We start from the raw sequence: 27,077 nt of genomic DNA, 5'->3' as shown, positions 1-27,077 counted from the left end.
GGATTGAGATGACTAAATTGATATTGGAAATGTATTCTAGATTGAGGAGCATATAATTTGAAAAAGTGTCATTATAAGCAGTCAAGTTAGCTCAATCGATAAGGCGTTCGACTATGGTGCGAGAGGTTGCGGTTCGAACCCTGGTGGTGTCTAGTACGCTCTCATGGAAAAATTGGAGTTAGCTTGAAATTCCCCTGGACAAGGAACTCACTGCTAATTTGTCTTGTTGTAACCCGTACGAAACTCGGGGAGCTGATCCTGGTTGCGAAGGATATTTGTGGAATGTCTAGGGTGTGCACTCTTGAAGCAGCGAAGTCACTGAATTGTTGTTTAATGGTTTATGGAATGATGTGGGGCCGTAGTGGTCAGCGACAACCTGTAAAGTGTGCTGAGGCTTGTGGATCAACGTTTAGGCGTTGTGCCTGTGCGTAGCGCAATATAAATCACTGCGCTTTTTTTTTTTTTATGATATGAGGCTGAGAGAAGGCATGTGCGAGTTGGCCTTTTAGGAGGAGAGGTAGTACGGGAAAACCTATGCATCGAGCAAGATCTAGAAAGCAATTCATTACCTACTCAGCAGCCAGTGAAGATCTTTCAAACACAAAACACACACACTTTGCAGCCCAGTTCTGTATATTATGTTGAAGTCTCTGAATATAAATTTTGTCTTGTTTGCACCATACAAGACAGCATTGCCATAATCAAGTCACTAAAGTATCTGAGCATGAGCATGAACCACAACGTAATATTCAACTTACTTCATCAAAGATGACATACTCAATCTTCTTAGCCCATTCCTGACGACATGGAGAAAGCAGCAGTATCTCTAAACACTGTGGCACTGTCACTAGGACCTGCAAAATAATAAAACTAGAATTATGCGGTTCGTAATTAAGGTGGCCCCACAAGAAAGGTTTGCAAAATACAAAGAATTTGCAAATAAGGTCATTAATAAAGGGTTCACAAAAAATAACTCCCCCCTAAAATTACAAAACATTTTTTCGCATAACTTAACATATATTTCGTGGATTTGAAAAGTTTAAAAACCTGTGAATAAAGGAATTGTTTTTCTACCCTCCCAACGTTCTTTCGTCTGAAAATCTTTTTGTTTTGGCTAAAAATAATCGTTTTCTAAAAATGATGCTTTCAGAAAAAGTTGCACTTTTCAACATCCTCATTTATGTCAAAATTAGCTTCAACAAATCATTATTTTGCACTACATGATGGTTTCATGGGTGACTAAGAGTTCAGAGACAAAAAGGTGAAGGAAAAAAACCCAATTAAATCAATTGTAACATTGATACCGAGAAAGTTTTGTACATTACATGTATGGGATGTTGAAAAGCGCAACTTTTTTAAAGCATCATTTTGGAAAAATGTGATTATTTGTGACCAAAACAAAAAAGATTTTGAGAAGGGATAACTTTGGTAGTGTAGCAAAACGATGCCTCTATTCACAGGTTTTTAAATTTTTCAAATCAACAAAATGAATATTAAGTTATGCAAAGAAATGTTTTGTAACTCCTAAATTGATTTTACCATTTTTGAAACACCGGCTCAATAAAATCTTCTAGAAAAATCCAGTACATGTTAATTAGTCATTGTTTTATACTGCAAGATGATTGCATGGGTGACTGGGTAATCGTATACATAAAAATTAAAGAAAACAAAAACACCATTAAATAAATCAAAACATTGATATCGAGAATGTTTTTGCACATTAAATGTATAGGATGTGGAAAAGTGCAACTTTTTCTGAAAGCAACATTTTTGGGAAATGTGATTATTTTTGGCCAAAACAAAAAGATTTTTTAATGAAAGAACTTTGGGAGGGTAGGAAAATGATTCCTTTATTCACAGGTTTTTAGATTTTTCAAAACAACGAATTCTATGTCAGGTTATGCAAAGAAATGTCTTGTAATTTTAGGGGGGGGAGTTATTTTTTGTGAACCCTTTATTAATAAATATACAAAAAATCTGACATATACTTTGGTTATTGTGTGTAGGCTGCTGAGTGGATTAATGGAATTTCACACGAAATATTAAAAAACTATACCCTGTCACCCTACCAAGTTGAAGTTGGTCGGTTATTGTGTTGAAGCTGCAGAGTGGATTACTGATTTTACTTCCACCTGAACAGGTGACCAACAAAACAAATGGACAGTCAACCAACCATCCGCATCATAAGCCCCACATAACATATTGTTGTGGGGCCAAAAATCAACTTTGAAATTTTGTCAAGTAATTGAATACATGAATCCAAAACCCACCCAAGTCCATGGAAAGTGATTTTGAGAAAAAAACCTGTGTATCATTGTAATTCCTTCAGTTAGATTTACCTGGTCAATATGGTAAGTTGTACGTGCAAATGGGTGGGTTAAACTGTATTAGGTGTGACGATTAGCATTTCAGGGACTTCTTCTTCTTGGTACAGTTCAACACCCCTAGTGGGGAAGGCGAACCGGAAAATGGTGTGCGCTTAATGGTTGAGCTATTGGAGATTTGTTACTTGTGCTTTGAACTGCTTGGGTTCTTCAATGCTGACGATTGACTCAGGCAAACTATTCCACAAAGGAGTGTTCTAGGTATGAAGGAGTTCTTAAGGCAGTCCTTTTTTGTTGACAGTTCTATGAATGATTTGCTGTGGGTACGACGAGTAGGACGCGTGACCGGACTTCGTGGGGTTCATTTTAAATTCTGGACTTGGGTGGTTTTTTTAATCATATACAAAGACAATAATGTTGGAATGAGATTACCACTAGTAAGATAATACAAAATAAAGCACACAGTTATGTATAATCTTGATAAGCATTCTGCCACACACTTTCCTTGATTAAACCCATTTTTTTTCCAAAAGTCACTCTCCAGCAATGAAGATGTTACAAGTGGACTTTTATACATACTGGATTTCAATCAATGTGTTACAAGACTCAAATCATGGACTTGGGTTGATTCTTTCATACATGCTATTTTTCACATGCTCAATAGACACAGAGGATGAATTTGAGTTCTTCTTTCATACATACTAGCGGGTACCCGCGCTTCGCGCGGGCCCCCGCTAGATGAGTAAACGGGAGCGGTTAGTAAACGGGAGCGGTTAGCATAAACGATGGAAAATGGTAATCATGACAATTGGTATCGATTTAACAGCTCAATTATTAGGGCCTAGGCCTATACTCGGTCAGTGATGTGGTACAATTTGTTGCCTCCATTTTGCAAACGATTTCCTTTAGCATAATCTTTTGCGTAATTTGTGTACCAAACACCCTTTTGACTTATTTTTTCTTTGTCTTTCCTTTTTTATTTCAGTTTCTCTCTCTCTCTTTTCCATTTCTTGCCTTCCCGTAGTGGCGCATCAGCACATTGAAAGGGGGGAGGTTGTTCAGTTCTCCGCATGGAGTTTCTATTATTAGTGTGAAGGGGCAAATTTTTTCCCACGAATCCCCCGAATGACCAACAAAAGTGCGGGGGAGGGATGTGCCCCTCATGCCTTTTGCGCACACCACTACTTCCCGTTATTTCGCTCCATTTCTCTCCTTTTTATTTTCTTGCTTGTTCCCTTTCTTTCTTTCTCTCTCTCTCTAGCTCTTTCTTTCTGTCTGTCTGTCTTTTTTTGTCTTTCCCATTCTTTCTTTTCGCTTTCTCTCACCCTTTCTCTTTCTTGCTTTCTTTCATTCTTTCTTTTTTTCTTTCTGTCTTTCTTTTTTTCTGTCTGTTTGGTCTTTCTTTCTTTCTGTCTTTCTTTCTGTCTGTCTTTCTGTCGTTGTCTTTCTTTCTTTCTGTCTGTCTTTCTTTCTTTCTGTCTGTCTGCCTTTCTGTCTTTCTTTCTTTATCTTTCTTTCTTTCTTTCTTTCTGTCTGTCTTTCTTTCTTTGTCTTTCTTTCTTTCTTTCTTTCTTTCTGTCTGTCTTTCTTTCGTTGTATTTCTTTCTTTCTTTCTGTCTGTCTGTCTGTTTTTCTGTCTGTCTGTCTTTCTTTCTTTCCTGTATACATATGTACATGTGGGTTTCTGATTAACCTCATATTTGGCCATACTAAAAGTGCCCATTTTTATGCGGTCTTTGTGCTAATTTGTTTTTTGCACGCATGTATGTGACCGTTTCTTTCTTTCGTTCGTTCTTTTTAATTTGTTTCTGTTTCATCATGTAGGCCTATACTATAATGGCAACATTGGGTTTCACGAAGGTTGAGTTACATAGGCGTATAACTTCAGGTGGTGGGGTGGGGGAAATGGTAATTATGGCAAGTGGTATAGCGCTTTTACCAGCCCAATAACGCGTGTTTGCCTATTAGAATTTGACCAAAACACAAATCCATTTTGCGTATTTTTGGTAGGCCATACCTTTTTTTAAGTTCTTTCTTTCCAATTGTCACTTCCCCTTTCTTTCTTTCGTTCGTTCGTGCTTTGTTTTCTTTGATCTCTTTTCGACACATCCTTCCGTCCTCACTTTCTTTCATTCCTACCCTTTCCCACCATTTATTTATTTATTTCTCGCCAGGCTCCTTGTCATTAAACCTTTCTTTTCTTTCATTTCTTTCTTTCTTATTTTCCTTCGTTCTCAGTCCTTCTATCTCAATTTACTTTTGCTCACATCATTTTTTTTTACTTTTTTCTCATTTTCCCTCTCTGTGTCTTTTTCTTTTTTTCTATATCTCTTACGTTAGGTTTTTCTTTCCCTTTCTCCTACTCTGTCTTTCTTCCACTCTAGGCCTACTCAAGTTATAGTCAAACGCCATCAAAACTCAACATTTATTTTCAAATTACAAATTTACATAGGCCTACCTTTAAATCAGTTGCGTGTAGCGTGATATGGACAGGCAAGTGCCTCCGATCGGTCTGAAAATTTAGAAAATTCCACAGGAAAATTGCCGCAAATTCGCACGAAGACCGCAAAACTGCGGCCATCAAGCCCCCCCCCCACCCCATGGTCGGTGACCCCCCTCAATATGATGACATAACTGCTTCAAATCTTCTAACGGTAATAGCATTTACTCTGTCGCATTTTTTTCGTTACCGTCACTGCCATTTTTGTGTCTTTTGAGGTTGACGCGTCCTCGCTCGCTGGGTTGCTGTGCGTGTGTGCGTATTACTGTGCGTGGGCCTATAGCATGGCAACGAAATGACGGGCCACCATTGGTTGATCCACCAAATAAATCCAAATAATTATTTGTATTTATTAATTTATCTATTTATCTATGCAATTACCATTCATCTGGAAATGTTAGAACTTATTTATTTATCTATTTATTAATTTATTTGTCATCTATAATCTCTGACATGATACCGATGAATCGATCAGTTCCTCTTCAAAGTATCGATTATCGGCAAGTTCCTCTTTAATAGTATAGATGACAGACCTATGTATAGCAACACTTTCCCATGCTTAACTCAATTTGGCCAAAGTATGGACTTGGGTGGCTTTTGTATTCATATACTCAATTGCATTTTAATGCATTCGAGGGTTATTATTAACAAAAAGATTAATTTTTCTGATCATGCTCAACTTGCTATGGGTAAGTTTTCAAAATATCCAGAATGTTGATGAATGAGGGCAGCAGTCTAGGTTAAGACCACCCAATTAATTCACCTCTATTGCACATCCCCGGTGCACATCCAAGATGGCCATTCATGTCATGAAGGCCATCTTGGATGTGTAGGGAAGGGAATATTTAAAAGATTGATACAAATTGACTTGGTTACTATTTACCTGACATGTGAGTGCATTACGTCTGAAGTCTCTTGAAAACATACCACATACTACCTTTCCTGAAGGCAGCTGTGGTTTGTTGAACCGTGCATACACTGTGGCTGCAACTTGATTCATCAGCGCCTATAGGAATAAAATAAAAATTCAATTTTTTCAAAATATTCATGAATTAATTATGCCAATCTATTGGTCAATTTACAAATCACAAGTATTATTTTCTGGGAAATAGGTTTTATTTTATATTTCTTGTTCATTAATTGGATAAACAGTATCATGTGACCAAAAATAACTTTCACTATTTTGCAAAGCAGTCAAAAAGCCGATTGATGAGGGAATGGGGAACTCTTGGAATTGATATTTCCCCGGGAAATAGTACTACTATTTCCCTCTGTGCATGTATAACCTTGTTGCCGCGTCATAGTTATTAGTGGTCGGTGCAACTCGATCGCCACATACGCAGAATTTCAGTACCGGTTCCAGGGTATTAATGTGTAGAATGAGATGGTTACTATGGTTACAGTACCTTAGTTGGTGAGACATAGACCACTACTCCTTCATCACTCCGTCTCAATACTTTCTCCATACAGTAATAGGATGCATAGGTTTTCCCGGACGATGTTGGTGCTACTATTAGAGCAGACGCATTCTTGTCTACAATATCAAGAAGTTCTCTCTGCATACAAACAAAATGACAAATATTAGAATTAGCACTTTCTCCATACAATAATAGGATACATAGGATTCTTCATACGGTAAGCTACCTTTCACATTCATTACTTATTATTATTATACACATGTGCGCCAGAAATTCTGTGTCATTTTTTGACACGGAGCCCACCATCTCCTCTTTTGATTTTCACTGATGTATGTAGAGTGTGACCTTCAACACACAAAATTTGTAAGGCTATGTACTGTAGCATAACTAAAGACGCACAAGTGCAGGTTATTTGCATAGTACATAAAATATTAAATATTTTTCTGGCTCATTTGTGTTTATAACCTGTAAAGTGTGCTGAGGCTTGTGGATTAATGTCTAGGCCTGTGCCTGTGTGTAGCACACTATAAATCACTGCACTTTTTTTTAAAAATTGTATGTCATGCAAGAAAAATTTCGGCTTAACCACTAGCAGGCGATGTTAGCACATCTATAACACTTAACAAAAGTGTCAAAATCTGAATTTTGCTGATTTTTACCATGTTTCTCGAATATCATCCGAATGGGCAAATCACTGAATAGGCCTTTAAGTAAAATTTTCTGTCATGAATACTGGACCAAAATGACATTAGGCCCTATGTAAAAATATTTCTGTCACAAATACTGGACCAAAACGACATTACATAAGACTTTTTTGTATGTGTTTTATTCATGCATGGTCCACACCACAAGATATGCTTTCTGCTCTTTTAGAAGTTGATAGGTACAGAAAAATTTGTAATTTTGCTGAAAGTTATTGATATTTCCACCAGTTTTGGGTACGTGAGCTGCTAGATTTTTTAGTAGTGCATCGAGGACACATGTCATTGTATCATGCAGGTGAATTGAAACAAATAGTGACTAGTGTGCCACTTGTATTATTCATATTGAATTATTCATATACAATGAAAAAATACATATTTTGAGGACCTACCTGCCATGTGTCAGGTATAAAGTCTTCTACCCTCGGATCTTTATCTGTGCGTTCATCTCTTTTTAACCACTGGCCAACAAATTGAAGCTGAAATCTGGTACTCGTCATATCAATACTGCATTCATCTGGCACTGGAAGCTTGAAACTAAAAAGTGGTTTCAGAGAACCCTGGGGGAAAAGAACAAAAAATTTCATGAAATTATTTCATCCAGTTGATCCTTGTCTGTGCATTAACATGATTAAGCTTGCATGACTGAGTAAATTACAATTATGGGAACTGAACCTGGTTGCGATGGTTATAATGTGGATAGGCTAGGAGACTATGAAACCTTCTCTTCTTGTTCTGCAGCATTGGAAGGACATTTCTTTGCTATACCTGTTTTCAGTGTTATCAGCACATAATGAAGTAATTGTTGTCTTAATTTCCACACTTTCAACATTCAACATGTTCAATACAAACTTAGGTATAATTCACTTATCTGGATTATTTTTACTCTTCTGACTGATGTTTAGTCCCAGCATGGACCGATAAAAGAGGTCGGACTGTAATTAGTCACAAGTGCAGCTAATTGTATAAATTGAGACAATTAGCAACAATAGTTCCTTGCCCAGGGGAATGTCAAGTTAGCGCTACTATTTTCACGAGATCATTTTCCAACCACACAGCAGCATGAACTCAGGACTTCTCACACTGAAGTCTGATAATTGCACTATTAACTGCACTAACTTGACTGATCAGTGTTTTTTCTAAAAATTCTCATGAAATGGCCTACTCCTACACGTCCTAAGTAGACTTTGTCAATATGTCACATTATTACCTTTTGAGATACAGGCTTGCGATCCTCTTTATCTTCAGTATGTTCAGCTACATCGGCCAAAGAATTGAACCCGAGTCCTCTCAGGTAAGCTGCAATCATCTTCAACTGTTTCTTGGTGAGTATAGTGGCCTTGTGATCCAGGATTTCTTGGCAGCATACAAAGAGCATGATTGCATAGTACATAGGATGTTCATCTGTCACATCGCTGAATAGACTAGGCTCGATCTTGTTGCCCTTCCTAACGGAATTCACTAGAAAAGATGGTTTACAATAAGCCAGATCAAACTTACTACTATAATTCTTTGAGCGTTTTCGAAAATTGAGTTACTTTAATTAATGCCAAAGGTCTAGTATTCTTGCATACTGCAGTTACTGTCCATTTTCCTATATAATACACAGTACTCTCACCATTGATGCGTGACCTCTACAAACAGTGTATGTTATATTATATGGGCATTGCCTAGTTAACGTCACTGTGTGAAAAACAACAGGCCAATATTTAAAGTACTCTCTGAAATTCTAGAAAATATAGTTTTGTAACATGTCCTAAATTTTTAGCTAATTTAGGTGTTTGGAAATATTTGGTGTTTTAGGAAGGATATGTAAATGACAGATAACACCAAAAAATATGAAGAAATTATTTCCAAACCGTGTTAAGTCTACAACCATTATGTTTCTCATTTTCAAGAATGCTGGTTAACAATAAGCAGACTATTGTCTCATTTCGTAAACAAAGGCCTACACAGTATTGTTACCTTGAGTTTGCTTTATAATCGTTCACCCAACTGAAACTATAATACCAGCTCATTGCAATATTTCAAAGTTAAAACAGAAACATGTGTAGAGTGGATTTAACCAGAGAATATCTGATTTAACATAGTTGAGCTGTTTTCAATGAGTGTTATCTTGGTTTAATAGCTTTTAATGGGGTTTAAGTCCTGCAAAGCTTGTGGTGAATTCTACTGTAGACATGACTGCATCATGGATTATAAAGTTCTAAGGTTTTGTGGTGTGTATTTTCTTATGTAGTTTATTGTTTTTTACTTCATATTTTTTTGCTTTTATCTCAATTTCAAATTTGCCTCCTTTGGCCCCAAAGACCAGATTGTGCTTGAGCAATTTTCTTGAGTTTGGTCCCATTCTGCAGGGGCGGCGCCACAGGGGGGGCAAGGGGGGCAATTTTCAAAAAAGAGGTAAAAGGAAGGAAAAAGAGAAAGAGAAGAAGGAGAGAGAAAAGGAGGGAGAAAAGAGAGGAGGAGAAGAAGAAAAGGAGCCATTCCCCTCCCTGGCCAAGGAGGAAACTCCCCCTTCGGACATCTTGCCCCTTGTGGAATGCTGACCTACGCGGTTTTAAAGTTGTTGGGTTTTTATAAAATTATTTTCGTCCTATTTTCGGCACAATTTCCCCATAAAAGTCACATGGCCTCTTGCCTTCTCAACTACTTTCGCTCGCTACACTCGCGAATGGGCAAATTTTGTCCTATTCTGACTGAAAAAGCATAAAAAAACTGTTTTTTTCGCTCGCTACGCTCGAAAAGTGCAATGATAGACCGTTTCGGGATTTAGTGATCATAGAGGGCGACTACCCCGGCGACTACCTCCCGCCTATGCTGTTCATTTCGGCTTTCAATTTCAAATATTTCCAACCTCCAGACATCCCCCATTCATATCATTTGCCAATTTATAGAAAAAAACCCGGCATATTATACAATGCAACAGACTTAACATACACCGCGTTGCGACCAGAGGTGTAGGCCTAGATCTGACCCGGGGTGTGGGGTATAAATCCCATATTTTGATAGGGTAGATGGTGCATACAATCACCCCCCAATGTTGACGCCTGTATGTTGGTCACAAGTAACTTCATATATGGCCATTTTAGCGCTACTTAATATAACATTTCCACCATATTTCACTTCGTGCACATTTGTACCATGAACTTATTTTGTTAGCAAAAGGTGCTGGATTTACTAATTGAGTAGGTCCATGCCTAAAACCAGCGGGCTGAAAGTCGGGCCCGTGAATGAAATCCATAAAAATATGTGGTTGGAAAATAAATAAATAACCCTAAAAAGGGTGAAAATGGTGCATCAAATAGCTTCATTCGTGCTTTCATTTTGAAAATTTTCTAAATTCTGAGGGGGGCACATCCCCCCTCAGACACCCCCCTGCGTCGCGCAAGCGCGGCGGGCAGCACTGCTGCGCTGCATAAAAATTTCCTCAATTGTTTTGCCCCCCCTATCTAAATACCCTGGCGCCACCCCTGCCATTCTGGACCCAAGCCTGTGCCCACCTGGACCAACTGGTTAAACAAACAAATGAACAAACAAACAAGAAAGTTTCCCTCATCAGAGGAGAGGTATTGACACTAACTACTGCACCACATTCTTCCCTAAAGATTTCACACCACCATAGTACTATACGGTTGTATGTGCACCCTAAATGCGTTTCTCAGAAAAACCTATAGATGGCCTAAAGTAAGCATTAAAATGAGCAGAAATTTGCATAACTTTGGCTATATTTGGATTGGCCATAATTAGTAATATTAAATCCTGCAAGTGTACCACAGATGGGAGAGATGGAGTAATTATTAGTGATTTTAAGCAGCCTTTTCTATACAGAAACACTGGCATGATTTTGCAGGTAAATAAGGTAATTCCCAGACATCATAGATTTTGAGGGCCAGTCGTAAAAAATAATGACGGTCAACCTATATTTTTTCCTAGTCAGAGGGATCAGGCTAGGGCTAATTTCAACCATCATAGCTGTCGCTAAGAATTGAGTCGATACTGCAGAGAAAAAGTGCTTTCTTGAGGCAAATTTAGTATATATCTCTATGGAGATTTATTTGGTGGTGTGAGATCTAAAACCAGGCTCACACTAGACTATGCCATATAGTCAATTTTTGAGAATAAGAAATAATGTTATTATGATGAACGTATTCAGTTGAACATGAAATTATGATAAGGTTTCTATCAGTATAAATGAAGTATGCAGTTAGGTATCTAATGAGGGCTCCCTAATGGACAATTCTGATTTTCAGATTTTCACAACATGTTAAGCGACTGCAAAATCCTGAAAAATTTGAAGTACATTCAATTTTGAGCAGGCACTTTGCCCAGAACTTTGTCCCCAACATTGCACATGTTGTTACTTTTACAGTGACTTTGAGCTGTTAAATCATTTGTGACAACTGTTTGTGTTCATTCAAATAATTACCAAAATGGGAACCTGATGTGAGAAGTTAAGCTGGTAACACTGGTTAGGGAGTACAATCACTGAAAAGTTTGGAGTTTATGTAAAATTATGCTAGAGTGGCCCAAGTGGCCTATTAAAGGAGACGTCTAGGCTCTCACCTTCTTTCCAAGCAAGCCAATAGCATTCCATCTTCCCCAGCATTGCCTGTACTCTCCATTTATCCGAATTGCAGTGATCTATATAGTCATCAAACTTCTTCAAGGCAACTTTGAACCTACTTTTGATGTTCTTTGACAAGTCTGCTTTGATACCAGATAGTGTGGCTGCCCAACTTGCTTCAGCATCTGCATCTGCTTTTTCTGAGTGAAAATATATAAGTAAAGGGATCAAAATGGGAGAATTTTTTTGACAAACTTGATTAATGTGTGTGTTTGGGTGGTTGACACAGGCTTAGCTCTAAAAAGGGGCATACCTTTGTAATGATGCATATGATCATTATTTTGATTTCAGACTTTTGCTCATAAATGTTGAGGTTATACTATTTTCTTTTTCATGCATCCATGATAATTCAAAATGGCAGATTTACCATATAGCCCTGAAACTGATCATTTGTGAAAAATGCTCTAAAAAAGAGGAAAATAGTGCAAAATCATGCTAAAAAAGCTCAAATTGGGCTGAAAATAACAAATAATGCTTAAATTTCAGGAATAAAAAAAGAGGAAATCAGCTAAAAAGAGGACAGGTTTCAGGTCTGTACCATAGCAGTATAATGCCCAGGACTATTTCTGTTACAAACCCCTGCCTGTATACACTACAAGATTCCTATTGGAGCTGCCTGCACAGGTACACCATCACCATGCACTGGTGTAGTACCAGTGCAGTACCACTGCTGGTGGGGTCCTGTGCAGTAGCAGGACTGGTACTCTGTAGGAACTGTGTGCACCAGTCAGGTACCTTGGCGACGGTGTACCTGTGCAGGTGGCCGCCATAAGAATCTTGTAGTAAAAGATACTCCAGCAAACACAATAATGTTTTATGAACATTATGAACATATATGGTATAAATGTGTTTTAGATTTGGTCAAAACATTTCAATAACATTTAAATGTCAGGTTAAATAAAGATCATGAAAATGGTTTTAAAACATTTTATATGAAAAAAAACACACTGCTATATATGCACCAAACATGTTAATTAATCATGTTTTAATGTTTCAACATGTTTTAACAATAAATGTTTTTAAAATATAAAAAACTATTTAAACTGTTAGTTGTTATTGTTTGTTAAAATAAGATTATTGATAGCATTATTTGTAGACTGGAATTTGAAAGGAATATGTAATTTTCAATCATCCCATAAATTACAAACAGTCTCAAATATCATCGTTGTCATTCAGTTAGTACTACAAATTAAAATGACAGATACTAGAATGGTATTTAAGGGAGTACAGCTTTTAAGGTCTACTGAGCTCAGCCATGCTTTGCTGTCTTCGATAACGCATTGTATCGAAGAGGTACCTGGCTTTTAACAAAGCCCAAACCCATAAAAGCCTGTAGCAAACCCTGTCAGGCTCTGCTCAATTGTACAAACCGCTCCGATGCCATGCGTTGACCAAATATCGATCGAATCTATTTTACGACCATGCTTGAATTAACAACCCTTTGAAACTTTATATTGACCGCAGACATGACCCCAGACATCCTTATTTAATGACCACTTGAGTAGTTGATGCACCCTTACGAAAATGCAAGCAATGAAAAATGTGTGCGGAAGCATGCAGCACGCGTGCGGCAGTGTGCAGCACACGTGCAGATGTGTGCAGCATGCAAGCAAGGCCTGTTGGTAGCGTGTTCATGCGTGCGAACCAGCTGTGTGCATGCAGGCACCGCACACAAATATCCACCGCGCACACAATTTGCTTGCAGAACCTGCGTGCAGACTACCAATCTGTACGCAAATTACGTGCAGACTACACTTGTGTGCGGACTGTAGGACTGCATGCAAATTGCACGCATCTTGCATGCAGCACGCAAATTGCTGCATGCATGCAGGATTTCCAGATCACAAAGTTAGAATGCTGCACGCATACAGGGTTTCCAGAAGCAGTAAAGGTAAAATGCTGCATGCATGTAGGATTTTCAATGACTAATTCACCTTTACACAACTGACATCAAGTCACAATTTGGCAATGATCTAGAAGTGAAAATATTTAAATGTTTACAATGAATAAATAAGTTAGCCTTCGACCAGACCAAAATATTCGAAGTATTTAACCTTCAGACCAAGATTTTGTGGCAGACCAGGGGGGGGGCAAGCAATGTTTGGCAGGCCAACAGGGGAGGGGGCAAGCATTTTTGGCAGGTCTAGAGGGAGGGCAAGCAAATTCTTGTTTCGATAGTTGGCATTTCAACTTTGGGCCAATGTTGGAATGCCATTCCTGTTTTGATAGTTGGCATTGAAACACTGGGCCAATGTTGGAATGCCATTCCTGTTTCGATAGTTGGCATTGCAACATTAGGCCGATGTTGGAATTTCATTCCTATTTCGAAAGTTGATATTGCAACATTGGGCCAATGTTGGAATTCCATTCCTGTTTCAATAGTAGGCATTGCATCATTGGCCCAATGTTGGAATGCCATTTCTTTTTCGATAGTTGGCATTGCAATATTGGGCCAATGTTGGTATGCCATTCATGAATCAACAGTTAATTGGCACTGCAAAAAATCAAAGCAAAATTCAACATTTTTATAGTGAATGTTATCAATATTCACAGTAAATTTGATCAATATTCATAAAATGATGCACTTTGGTCGTTTTAGTCATCAAAATATTGCTTATATTAACTTAAAACACTTAATCAAATGTGTATACCTCAATAGCTCAAATGGTAAAGCATCAGACTCCCATGGGCATGCAGAAGGTCCCAGGTTCAAAATCAGGTAGGTTAAGTTAGATAAGTGACTTGTATAAAATTAAGCTAGGCAATTTTGGTTCATTGTGAAATGGATACCCAGGTTATGTAAGACTAATTGTAAGGACAGTATACACTGTTAACCATTATTTTGATTTTTTTTTTTCATGATTTTGTCTCGCATATATATGGCCAGTACGTGCTGCACGCATGCAGTGCACGCAAATGCATTTGCATGCAAACTGCACACGCCATGACCTGCACGCATGCAGCAAGCATCTGCACGCTTCCCTGCATGCGTGCCTCGTTCCAAATATACGCATCCGCGACGCTACCAACTGCACGCGTGCTGCATGCGGTGCGGCACACGTGCTGCTTGCATGCTGCATGCGTTCAAAAACTGCGTGCCATTTTCGTAAGGGTGAGTGGGTTGTTATGTACTTACAGAAGACAAAGAAAACTAATTATGGTTATACCATATAGACCGCGTTTATAATCCTGTTGCTTTGCTGACTGCTCAGATAGATATCAGCAAACTCATATACTGTTCGCTTGTTCCTATCGTACGCTCTGGCGTACATGAACTATTATCGAAGACAGCAAAGCATGGCTGAGCTCAGTAGACTTTAAAAGCTGTAGTCCCTAACTTATAGCTCTGTGTGAAACAATTTAGTTTAGGACAGATGATGTGATGGATGCAACCAATGTGACTAGTTTGTTATCTGATTTATGCAAAATCATTTCATGGTATATCATGCCATTATAGATGATGTGATAGCAATTTTTATAAACAATTTGACTTTTTTTTTTTTTTTTTACAACAACAACAACAACAACAACAACAACAACAACAACAACAACAACAACACCAACAACAAAGTGCTCCAAAAACCAATAAGCAAACAGTCTATGGCAAACATATTTGCTCATAATTGGCTCTTAAATATTCATAATATTCTTACCCTTGTCTTTCTGTTCATTAGCTTGACGTATCTTTTCTTTGTTTGACAAACCCTAGAAAAGACAATTAAAACAACTACATACAGCAGGATGTATTTGCTTAGCTTGCATTTTTGGCAAAATGTATTACATGCAGAACACAAACAACCGGGGTGTTAGCTAGCCACCCTTCCACCTGTCATTTTGGACAGGTAGTTTGCTCCTGGGAAAAGCAAAAAATGACATATGCTAAATTCTAAAAGTAATGCTTGAATAAGTTCTGTGAACCAAAACAAGACCAGGCAAACAAATTAAGGCTATAGCAATACCTCTTTGAACTGACTGAACTCCCAGAAGGGGCAGAGGTCTTGTTTTTATTTTCAGGGTCAAATTTTGCACAGGCAGTTTTGGTGAAAATGACAGGCATTTATTAAATCCTAGCTAAGACCTTACAAATGACAATGCACACTGAATTGAAGTTTCACATGCAAATAGCGATATTATTCGGAAGTACGCTATTTTTCTTGCACACATGACAGACTCTTTGGTTCTTCTTCATTGGTGCCATGACAGTTGCTGCTTCTGGAGAGGGAGTGCTCCCAGGACCAAAGAAGGCAGTAGCAGCAAGTTTGGCAGAATTGACAAAACAGGAATGATATTTACCAGGGCTTGACTGGCTTTAACATCTAGCTTCAAATCCAAACTGTGCACAGCCTATTCAGGAAGCAGCCACACACAGAAGCTCTCAGTGTTAAGCAAGGTTAAATTTAGCATGATAGAGTATGGGGAAGTGTATAAGGCCAGATTTAGATTAGAGTTAGGCTGCATAACTATTGGGTTACAATGGTTACAGCAATGGGTAAGTTCATGATATGAGTTTTACATGATTGGATTGGAGTTGCAGGTTCACAATAGGACAAGAGTTATGTTTACGAATCTATATCAATCCAAAATGATATCAGTCTCGCCTATGTTGAGTTAAGCAAAGTATACAGGGTGGGGTCCTCTCGCTATTCAAGGTCCGCCATTCCAAGATTCGCTATTCAAGGTTCGCTTTTCGAACGATGTAATTTTACCATTCGCTATTCAATGTAATTAAAGGTTCGTTATTCCAAAAAAACGGTTCTCTATTCCGAAGATTCTCTATTCTGAAAATTCCCAAAACACAAACAGGTTCTCTATTCCGAAAACAGAAAGGTTCTCTATTCCGAATATAAAAAAAGTTTCTCTATTCCGAATATTCAAATATGGGTTCTCTATTCCGAAAACAAATAAAGGTTCTTTATTCCGAAACAAGTCACCGTGTTCTCTACTCCGAATATGAAAAAAGGTTCTCTATTCCGAATATGTTATATGCAGTGGAATTCGTAACATCATGGCTAACCGAAAAAACTTTACTTGGTTTCTTTTAGGGCCTTTTCCTCCGCATCAAACACATCATTCTGTCAAGGCTAGCGCTAAAACTACAAAGGCCCCAGAGCCCATATGTGGTACACTAACGGGCCCTACCCCGTAGATTTATCCTTTGCCGATCTTGGCCCCAGAGGTCAAAGGTCACGGGCCCCAGATTTCGGACTGGAGAGTCCTTTTTTCATATTCGGAATAAAGAACCTTTTTTCATTTTCGGAATAGAGAACACGGTGGCTTATATCGGAATAAAGAACCTTCTTTCGTGTGCGGAATAGAGAACCCATTTTTTCATATTCGGAATAGAGAACCCTTTTTCATATTTGGAATAGAGAACCTTTTCTGTTTTCGAATAGGGAACCTTCGTAATAGAGAACCTTTTAATTTTCGGAATAGTGAACCTTCGGAATAGCGAACCTTTGGAATAGCGAAGTTCGCCCTACAGGGTTATATGCATATTAGAATCTAGAAAGAACATAGTAAGGTTCCAGTGTATCAACCTTGAAATTAATGGGCTATTCCAGTTGAAATCCACACACCCCCTGTGGAAGACATGGCCTTAATCTTCCTCACAGGGAGTGTAGATTTTAAATGAAGTCACCCATTCAGGTAACCCCATTTGGAATTCACACTCCCTCTGAGGAATATTAAGACCATGTCTTTCATAGGGGGTGTATGGATTTCAACTGGCAAAGCACAAAGTAACACACATACCTGTTTATTTTTCTGCCCTTGATGCCCACCTTTCCCAGGCTTTCTTTTTGCACTACTGTTCTTGTCCACTATGATAGTTATTTGTTTGAAGCCATGGGCTTTCCCTTCAAGAGATTCTCCATAGTTCCTCTGGAATCGGGCAAAGAGTTGCTTGTCTTTTAGCTGTTTTCTTCTGGCCCATTTGTCATGTGAAAGACCTACAAAGGAAAATAATTCATCATATGAAAGTCATATGTGCAATACTGTAAAAGTGGAAATTCAAGTGTATGTAATTTTTTATGAGTTGCCAATTTTGATCTGTTCCACATATTTTTGGCCCCACACATATATGTTATCATCCAAATGGTTGCGTGGATGTTTCTTTGTTTGCCTGGCTGTACGTTCAGAAGCTAATTCATTAATCCCCTGTGCAGCTCCAACACAATAACAGATCAACTTCAAACTTGGTAAGGTGATAGGATATGTTGGCCTGATGTGCTGTATAGTTTTGTGTCATGTTATTTATATATTTATGAATATTAATGAAATCTCGTACACTGGTGTGCTATGTCCTGACTGCTCATATCTGCAAGTACCAGACTTGAGTCCTGTTTATTAGGGACAGTCTGTGTAGCTCAGTGGTTAGAGCGCTCGTCCCACAAGTGAGAGGTCTGGGGTTCAAGTCACTGCATAGACAGGTATGTCCACAAGTTTTTACTCTGGTTTATCTGCCTATGCATGTCATGTTATCACTTGCAATTTCATGTTTGATTGTGCCAGTGTGCGATGCGTAATTCTTCTTTCTCCTGAATATTAATGAGCTTATTTGCATATTCGTATTTATAAACCTTGATATTTACACACCTTTGTGTGGGGGCCACCTTAATTACGAACCATGTAATTTTACGTAATCAGCAATTTGAAGCTTCTATACATTAAACTATACACGCACAAAAAATGAATTATTGAGTGCTGTGTTACTTAGAACGTGAAAAGTGACAACAAAATGTAGCTTTCCACTTTTGCCATAATTATTGCGAGTGATATAAACACTCCTAACAATTATTGGTTTTTAAAAATAGTTTTTGAGAATCCCTCCAAATACAAAAATGTTATTTACATGTATTAGAATTTTTAAACTAACATCAGGTTATATCAAGGTCATGAAAACGTTTTAAAAGTGGAAGCCCCACTTTTGGTTCAAGTTCCTTAGGGAATTAGTCAAGGTTAAAATTTATCCATGTAAAATACAGGTGTAAGTCAGTTCTTCTGTGGAGAAATGGCAAGCGGGCTTCCTGTTTAAATGAAAAACACTACAACTAAAATGTAATTTTGAAATGTTTTTACAAACATTTTTGCAAAATATTTTGTCAACTCTTAGATAATATTATGTTAAAATGTTTTGCATCAAGTTTTCAAATACTGTTAGGGGCTGTGCAATATTTATGAACCCCGGGAGGTAAATTTCAAACGGCTAGCCAAAATTGCTTGCCCCCTCGCTCTCAGCCCGCCAAAAAATCTTTGCCCCCCCTTTTGAACATACCAAATTTTTTGGATCCCAATTTGCAAACCTTAAATGGTCTAGATGTATGTTGCGAGCGCAGCGAGCAGGAAAATTTGCATATTTAAGTGTTTCCGTACTGTTTTCCTAAGCCTATTTAGAGTGTTTTATTAAAGGCGCCCCATGAATGTGTGCCAAAAATCGCTTTCTTCCTCTCAGCTTGCCAAAAATTTCTTGCCCCCCCAATTTTACCCTCCCCAGGGCTCATTATCATCATCATCAGCCGTATTTAGCCCACTGCAGGGCGAAAGCCTCCGCAAGTTGGCACCAAAGATTCCTTCTTTATATAACCCGACAATAAACATTTTCTGTACAATGTATTAAAAAAAAACAATGTTTTGTTTTTGCTAGGTCCAACTTGTGAAATTTGTTACCTTTAGAGTTCCATTTGGCCTGTAGTTTCTCCTTGACTTCTGTCAGTTCACACTCCTCCAAGGCTGCAAAGAGAGCATCAACATCAGCAGCAAACCCTTCTTTGGCCTTCCAAAAACGAAAGACTTTCTTCACACGCCATTCGTTGTTAAATTCGTGAGATTCTGCCTCTTCGATTTCATGTTTCCGGAGGCCAAGGGCAGTATACACCTGATGTAATCCTTCAGTGCCAAGTTCTTTGAGGAGGTCCAACATAAGAGTGTCTGTTACCCACCTTGGCATCTTGTCTATGAAGAAACATTAAACATGTGAAAATAAAGAAACAGACAATCAATATGACTGTAAAAATCTGAAATATTGCGACCCTGATTTCTTGTGCGCATACGAAATGCAGCAGATGACCTCAATACAACTTGTATTATCAATGGAAAATATTATTTTCAGTAACTGGGGGAATCTATACATCAAACATCCTGAAAGTTCTCATGTGAAAAGAAAGGATTTATCTCGGATCTCATTGTCTTCTATTGTAATAATATTATATACATCTTTTTTGTCTTTTTGGCTTCCACATATTCCCCTGAGAGCAATTCCTTTTGCTTCTATATTTTCAAAGTGCACACATTTTTGCCTTCAATTAGCAAAGTCAGGTGGAGCCCCCAGAAATATAAATGGCCCCTGGTTCCATCTCAATTTTAGTTGACCACAGGACACTATTCTCACAAAACTGGCCCCCTGGATAGTGATTGACCAAAAATATCAAATTCAAAGCAACTAGTGCTTATTTAACTCATCCAGCACATCTTTATTTTTTATTGGTGATTGGAAATCCCCCATGGTTCCTAGACTCCAACTACTAAATTATACTTTTTCTTGTAATTACAATGTAAGACTATTGCATCTTCTTTTCCCCACATCTTATCCCATGGGCACTACCAGCCAAATTATCAGCCTCTAAGAAGTATTTTGATTGGTTACATAGAGGGCTATATCAACAACATGATGTATTGAGCAAATTACAGACATGGTAGGAATAGCCTGTATGGGATTTAGCTTTAAACCACTAAATCTCTATTTTGATTGGTTACTCAGATGGGTATATCATGAAATTAACCAATCAAGGGCACTATAAGAAAGGCAGTATTGCCCATGGGGTTAACTTGTAACAGAAACAATGACTGGGTAATTAAAACAATTGGGGCCTTTATTCTCTTACTTTCTGACGATAAATTTCGTCTGGGTCCATTTCACTAAACTTTTCCAAGCTTCCTAAGTCTTAACATCATTCATAACTTATGATGAGTCGTAAGTTCCATTTCATGAATGGTAGGCTACCCTTCGTATATAAGCAATAGGGATTTACTACTGGGACCCTTCGTAAAGTTACGTCTAGAATTGGGTATTCGTAACTTTACGAACGGTTACCAGAGTTACGAAGGGTTTTAAAAAAGTTTATTGAAATAGACCCCTGGAGACTTACCCACTCTATCTTCCTTTGTGTTTTCATAGTCATCCTTCAGTGGTTGCCCAGTATGCCAGTGGTAATTCTCTCTGAAGGTTTTCCGTTTCAGGGCTGCAGCAGCTGTTACTTCCATTGCACTACAAAAATGAAATGTTGGACTAATCAAACCATAGACTATGAAGACATGGACGGTCATCTAACAAGTGGCTTTTGAGCAAATGCCTGACATCAAACCCGGTAACATTAGGCCTAAAAAAATTGTTTGATTGGCGTAACCCGACCGACCCTAAAATTAGGGCAGACCCTAGAGTTTTGTTTTTTTTGCAAAAAGTGAATAAATAAATAAATAAAAATTTAATTTTAAAACAGAAAAAAATTTCCAAGGCCTTTATCAAACACAATTTACAGCTTTAAAAGTAAAAAAAAATCCGACCTGAAATCCTGCAGTTGCAGGAAAACTGAAAATTGTTTGACTAAATGTGACACCCCATGATAGTAATTAGGATTTGTACTAATTGCCTATTATGATGCCAGCTCTATGACTAACCTGCAATTGGGTCACATTTGTCAAACCAGTAACATTAGTGACTCAATTGCAGGCCTGAAACATTGTCAGAATACCTGAAATTCTGCAGTTGCAGGAAAACTTACTTCCCTGAATATTGTGGACTAAATGTGACTCCCCATGATAGTAGCTAACCCTAACCTTAATCCTAACCCTAAAATAACCCTAATTCTAACCTTAACCCTAACCCTAATTTTGAGTAAAATTATATGAAGGAACAAACCGTAATTGGTCCTTGTACTTGCCTATCTGATGCCAGCTCTGTGACTAACCCTCCTGCATAGTCTGTCACAAGCTGAGATGTCAGAGGTATGAAAGCTTTCTTGATGTTGTCAGAGCTGTGTTCACTGGCTACAAGATAGAAGGGGAAAAATTTCTTAGTAAAAAGGTAGGTATGGCAAATTTAGGATACATAATTCAGGCTGGTATACCTTTGGATCACAATGTTCATAAAACTGGTTTAGAGATGAAAAACTGCAGATTCTTCATTGTTTTTTTAGCAAAACTTGCAAACATTTTCCCGAATTGGGAAATTTGCCATAATTTTGAACAAAAAAATTACATTAGTGTATTGCTGGGTCTCTTTTTGCTGCACATCCCTGCTCTATCCTAAATCAAGAACTCCCTCAAATGTTGTTCACAATATGCTATTTCAAACCAAAGAGTTAACATTTCGTCAATGATCCTAATGTTGCTATAGGCAAAATATCTAACTCTCGGTCATGAGAGAATGCACCACCTGCGTACTGTTGGGTCAGCATACTTTTCATGGAACAACAAAATCACACGACCAAAGACCGTGACTGGTCAATTCTCAAAAGAGGAGCTAGCACCGTAAGTGTATAGTCTTTGCATAGTATGCTCGAAGCAAATATGGTGTGTACCCAAGTTGTCGCTCATGATCAAGGATTAGATATTTTTCCTATTAGCAAACCTTTAAACTTAGCAAACCTTTAAACCTTTAGTATTGATTTTGAGTTATAAATAAAAACAGTGTTTAAAATATTTTGTTTCTCTGCAAAATGTTCTGAGCAACTGATGAATTGCCTGTAACAATAGGTTCAGTATTTGCATGTAAAGAGTTGCCTTTTTAAAGGACTAGTAATTGTAACTATTTTTGACTTCAGACTCATTAATTTCCATAGATCATGTCACAATTTGTCATTGAGTGAATTCAACACAAAACATTCGGCAGATTGGTCCACTTAAATTGACAAATGTGACCAGCTCTGACAAAACCCGGACATGTTTTTAAGTTATAGGCCTTTAAAGATGACATTCCCATAAAAAAAAAATCAAATTTTGGAATTCTTAATTTCATGGCATTTGACTGTGGGACTAAGTGGACTTTCAACTCCTTGAAAGTACTTATTAAAAAGAGGTTTATTTAATCAATAAATAACAGTTGAACTATGATATCCCTGTTCAATCCTGTGTAAGGCAGGAAACTAATTGGCCCATTACTCAGAATATCAATTTGGAACACAACATGCATGGTAGTTGTGCTCCAGGAGCACAGCATGCATGGTAGTTATGCTCCAGGAGCACAGCATATGTGGTAGTTGTGTTCCAAAAGCACAGCATGTGTGGTAGCTGTGCTCCAGGAGCACAGCATGCATTGTAGTTGTGCTCCAGGAGCACATCATGCATGGTAGTTGTGCTCCAGGAGCACACCCATTGTGCTCCAGGAGCGCAGCATACTGAAAGAATTTATCCTTACCCAATTCTTTTTGTGTACTTGAGTAGAAATGTAAAGGTGCCCTGAGCAGCTCTTCATCATCAACTGGATTGGCATTATCCGGGAAGGCAAGTGAGTAGGAAACTTGCCATAGGAATCGAAACTTACACACTACATGGTCAGGATATGACACTGTAAGGAATGAGGTTGAAAAACAGGCTTATTTATAATCAATTACAAGTCACTTAAAAGACTACTTCTTTTCTTAAAAGACAAGAACATCAATAAAATATCAGAATTTTAGTTTCTGGTGTCTACTATATCATGTCATAGAGGAAAGGAAGGTCAAATGTTTAGTTTAAAGGATCCCTTAAAAAGCTGGCTAAAAGTGTTCATGGTTTATTAAATTCAAAAGAAAAATCTCACTTCAAATTAATAAGGGAACAAATCAAAAATTGATGACAGGTTAACAGTCCTAACTAGTTTTAATGGGAACTGCCTTCCCCACCTAAAATGTATTTCAAGAAATTTGGAAAATTCATCATCTTCTGCACCATTTTTTTCAAATGTAATGAATTTTTACACCTCTCCCAAGTGAAACGTACTAGTTTCATTTTCACAACCTCATTGATATTTTCCTAAGCTGGAAGCAAATTTATTCATATGAAGTGGCAATAATATTAAAACAATCTCTTTACCTTGTATATTATTCTCATGATATTTCTGCAGCAGATATATGGTGATGAAGAATAATCTGCCATCCATGAGATCAGCTAGGCTTTGTGTTTCTCGGATTCCATTAAGGTCTGTCAGATTGGCACAAAGTTGGTCGTATGATCCTACCAGCTTTGCCATTGCCTCATGTATCTGGGTAAAGAGTTGACCCACAGAATTAAAACCAGAGATATGGCCATGTACAGCAGTGCCGTCAGCTATGGGGGTCAATTGGGTGCAATTGGGTCCTTGCTGATGGTGCGCAGAAACAAACTAGAACAATTCTGCATCTCATATGAAGCAAATGATGTGGAGGGTGTGGAGGTGTTAACAACATGTATCAACAATTAACACGCACGTACGATGCCGGGTATAGGGGTGAGATAATATGTGACACGATCAAGGGAAATGAGTCGGATGTCGCTAATATTGGTTTTGAGATATTAACAAAGAAAGTGTTAAAATTCTTGTTTTGAGCAATTGATAAATTGATGTAACTTCACAAAGAAAAGTCATATCAACATGGGGTTTTCAGTTTCTGAAAGCTCTTATTATGTCCTCTTTAGAAACATGTGTAAATCTCATTTTCGACTAGGGCTGACATGCGACTCATTCCCCTTGATCATGTCACATATGTGTGTGGGTTGTTAAGGCATCTATAGGCACATGCCTTGCTCATCTCCAGTCTCATCTCCCCCTCTCTCCCCATCTCTCTCTTTCTTTGCCTTCACTTTCCCCCCATTTTATTTTTTGGACAGACCCAATGGGGTGTTTCACACCCATATGGACAGACCCAAGGGGGTGTTTCACACCCGTAACACCCCTCCCCCTGTGTACGCCAATGACACATACATGTACACAAATAGTCAGGCAGACAGATATAAAGTAATCTTGAAACATACAATCTGATTTACTGACCTTACGAAGAAGTACTTTCATGTTACGATGAAGTTTATGAAGTGGTGAGCTCTCATCTTCTGCTGTCTCATCATCTGGTGTGTTCTGAGCTCTGGATTCCAAAGGTAGGTATTGTAGTAAAACGGTATGTAAAAGAAACAACCTGGAGGCTCCTAAGATAAGTGTTTTCTGTAAAACAATGAATAAATGTGATAAAGTTTAATGTATTGCTTGTCGTATAATTCCCACATTATATGCTGAAAAATTGACGCTCAAGTCCCTATGAGACATGAATATTTGCCATGATGACAACCGGATACAAATATATACATACAGGGATACGAAATAAACCCACAATCAATTGAATGGCTTAACAATATTGAACCAGGTCTGCTACAGCATTAATCTATCAATTTGTATAGTTTGATCAGCTCGTAATAGGCGGGAAATGTCAGGCTTTTACAACTACTCCGAAAAGTAGACCCATGTTAAGATTGCTATTAGTTGACCTGTCTGGTCTATATTTTGTGTGTTCAAGAAAGTAGACAAAGTATAGGACTTATGGAGCGTAAACGTAACATGTGATGATGTTCATTTAGAGAGTATGATATTGGAATATTACCAACTCACCGTTTTCTCTGATGTTCATTTAGAGAGTATGATATTGGAATATTACCAACTCACCGTTTTCTCTGTTACACCATGATCCGCTTCACATTCTTTCATGACTTCAGCACATGCAATGATAGTAATCACATCACGACTGCTACTTATCAGGTGTCTGTTGTTGCCATGTTTCTCAATAGCCGAGAGTAGTCGGCTGCATACCTGTGAAAGATATGTCAAATTTATGACAAAGGCTGCATAGTCTTAGGTCAAGAAAAAAAAAATTTTGTTTGCCCTCCAGTGGGATTTATTGGGTAGGTCGGTCAGTCGGTCAGAATTTTTTTATTTTAATTATTTTTAATGATTCACTACTGTATAGGCCTGTTAGAAGGTAATGAACATTGGTCATTGGGAAAGATACAATGTACATTAATACTTCACTTCAGACCTTCAAAACGCAAGATACACCATACACTAATAATTAAAAATAATTTTTTTACAGGGCCAACCCTGATTTTGGCCAATTTTGGGTCGGTCGGTGGAGGGCTAGCAAACAATTTTTTTTGGCTTTATAAGATTGGGCTATTCCAGTTGAAATCCTTACACCCCTATGGAAGACATAAATTTAATATCCCACATAGAGGGTGTAGCTTTCAAATGTGATCATCCAATCAAGTAACTCTGTTTGAAAGTCGTGTTAGAGATTAAGGCCATGTCTTCGATAGGGGTGCATGGATTTCAATTGGCCCAAAATGTCCTAAAACCTACAAATGGCAAAGACTATAAGTTTGAGATACATAGGAAAACAGCAAATAAGGCAACAATTTTATCAGCAATGCATGACAAAGTGTGTTGCATCTAGTTTTGCTCAAGATCAGTGGTGCAGCCACCCCCCTGTGACTAGTATTGCCACCTTTGGGATGCTGGTTACCCTGAAATTTTTATGCCTTTTTTGTACTTTTAGTCAATTTTTGACAATTTTTTACCATTTTCATCCATTTTTCTTCCTTGATATTTGACTTGCCCTCTCTTAAAGTGCTACATGTTTTTGCTTGACTCACCTGTTCCACTTCAGAATCAGCATACCCTTCTGCATGAGGCAATCTTAATTTTTGTGTTTTGCGCTTATACACAGAAAACATGCCACTTCTCTGCAAGATCAAGAACAAAAAAAGTCAGACACACAAACTACTTTTAATTTACTTCATTTTCTCATATTTGATAGAACCAACTATTTGTTCTTGGGTGGCACATGGTGTAATATGTACGAACATCATTCATCATATTGGTAGAGTTTAAACATATACACACAACTAAAATTGTTCACTTACGTGAGCTTTCGACACGATGACTCAAACTGATGGTGATTGAGTTATTGATCTGGGAAGTCACATGACAAGCTGACGATGTCATGTGACAGAACAAAGAAAAGGACAAAGAAAAGGACAAACAGAAAGCTAAGTATCAAAACAGACCACCGGCCAAAGGTAGTGTGTACGTGATTCACTACATACAGGGGGTCTCCGAGACTGTTGCTCGCCTATTCCAAGCCAAAGGCATTCGCACACACTACAAGCCGGTTAACTCCGCCTGTCAGAACTTCGTCGCTCCCAAGGACAAGACCGCAACTGAGCATCGTTCCGGAACTGTTTATCACATTTCATGTGAAAATTGCCCGCTGCATATGTTGGTGAATCTGAACGCACACTTAGCACTAGGCTGACGGAGCATAAACGCAAGAGCAATATACCTCCTCGCCTGTCGCTCAAGCCGTGAAACACACTACCATCGCGTGGAAGGATGTAAAAGTGCTTGATCAGGACTCCAACTGGTTTAACCGTGGTGTAAGGGAAGCCATCAACATCAGATGCCACCCCAGTTCACTCAACAAGGATAAAGGCCGCCACCAGCTACCTCCAGTC

General features: G+C 38.2%; 1 protein-coding gene and 1 non-coding gene across 2 annotated transcripts in view; one reads left to right on the top strand and one right to left on the bottom strand.

Annotated features, from left to right (window-relative positions):
• LOC140140373 (probable ATP-dependent RNA helicase DDX60) overlaps positions 1–27,077 on the bottom strand; it is a 65,056-nt gene that overhangs the window by 24,963 nt on the left and 13,016 nt on the right. Inside the window, exons 7-22 of the mRNA XM_072162134.1 lie at positions 26,217–26,306; positions 25,234–25,377; positions 24,571–24,738; positions 23,637–23,805; positions 22,981–23,130; positions 21,506–21,611; positions 20,714–20,832; positions 19,236–19,520; positions 17,322–17,518; positions 15,224–15,275; positions 11,510–11,710; positions 8,154–8,404; positions 7,336–7,503; positions 6,231–6,380; positions 5,708–5,830; positions 759–854 (exon numbers count right to left, since the gene is read on the bottom strand). Coding sequence (XP_072018235.1) covers positions 759–854; positions 5,708–5,830; positions 6,231–6,380; positions 7,336–7,503; positions 8,154–8,404; positions 11,510–11,710; positions 15,224–15,275; positions 17,322–17,518; positions 19,236–19,520; positions 20,714–20,832; positions 21,506–21,611; positions 22,981–23,130; positions 23,637–23,805; positions 24,571–24,738; positions 25,234–25,377; positions 26,217–26,306 — 2,469 coding nt within the window. The remainder of the gene's footprint in view (positions 1–758; positions 855–5,707; positions 5,831–6,230; positions 6,381–7,335; positions 7,504–8,153; positions 8,405–11,509; positions 11,711–15,223; positions 15,276–17,321; positions 17,519–19,235; positions 19,521–20,713; positions 20,833–21,505; positions 21,612–22,980; positions 23,131–23,636; positions 23,806–24,570; positions 24,739–25,233; positions 25,378–26,216; positions 26,307–27,077) is intronic.
• Trnav-cac (transfer RNA valine (anticodon CAC)) lies at positions 17,925–17,997 on the top strand. Its single transcript has one exon. It is a non-coding gene; the product is annotated as a tRNA-Val (tRNA).

The sequence above is a fragment of the Amphiura filiformis genome, chromosome 19 (assembly GCF_039555335.1).
Source record: "Amphiura filiformis chromosome 19, Afil_fr2py, whole genome shotgun sequence".
NCBI classification, from domain to species: domain Eukaryota; kingdom Metazoa; phylum Echinodermata; class Ophiuroidea; order Amphilepidida; family Amphiuridae; genus Amphiura; species Amphiura filiformis.
The sequence above is the reverse complement of the archived record's forward strand: the minus strand, read 5'-3'. Positions and strand labels throughout refer to the sequence as shown.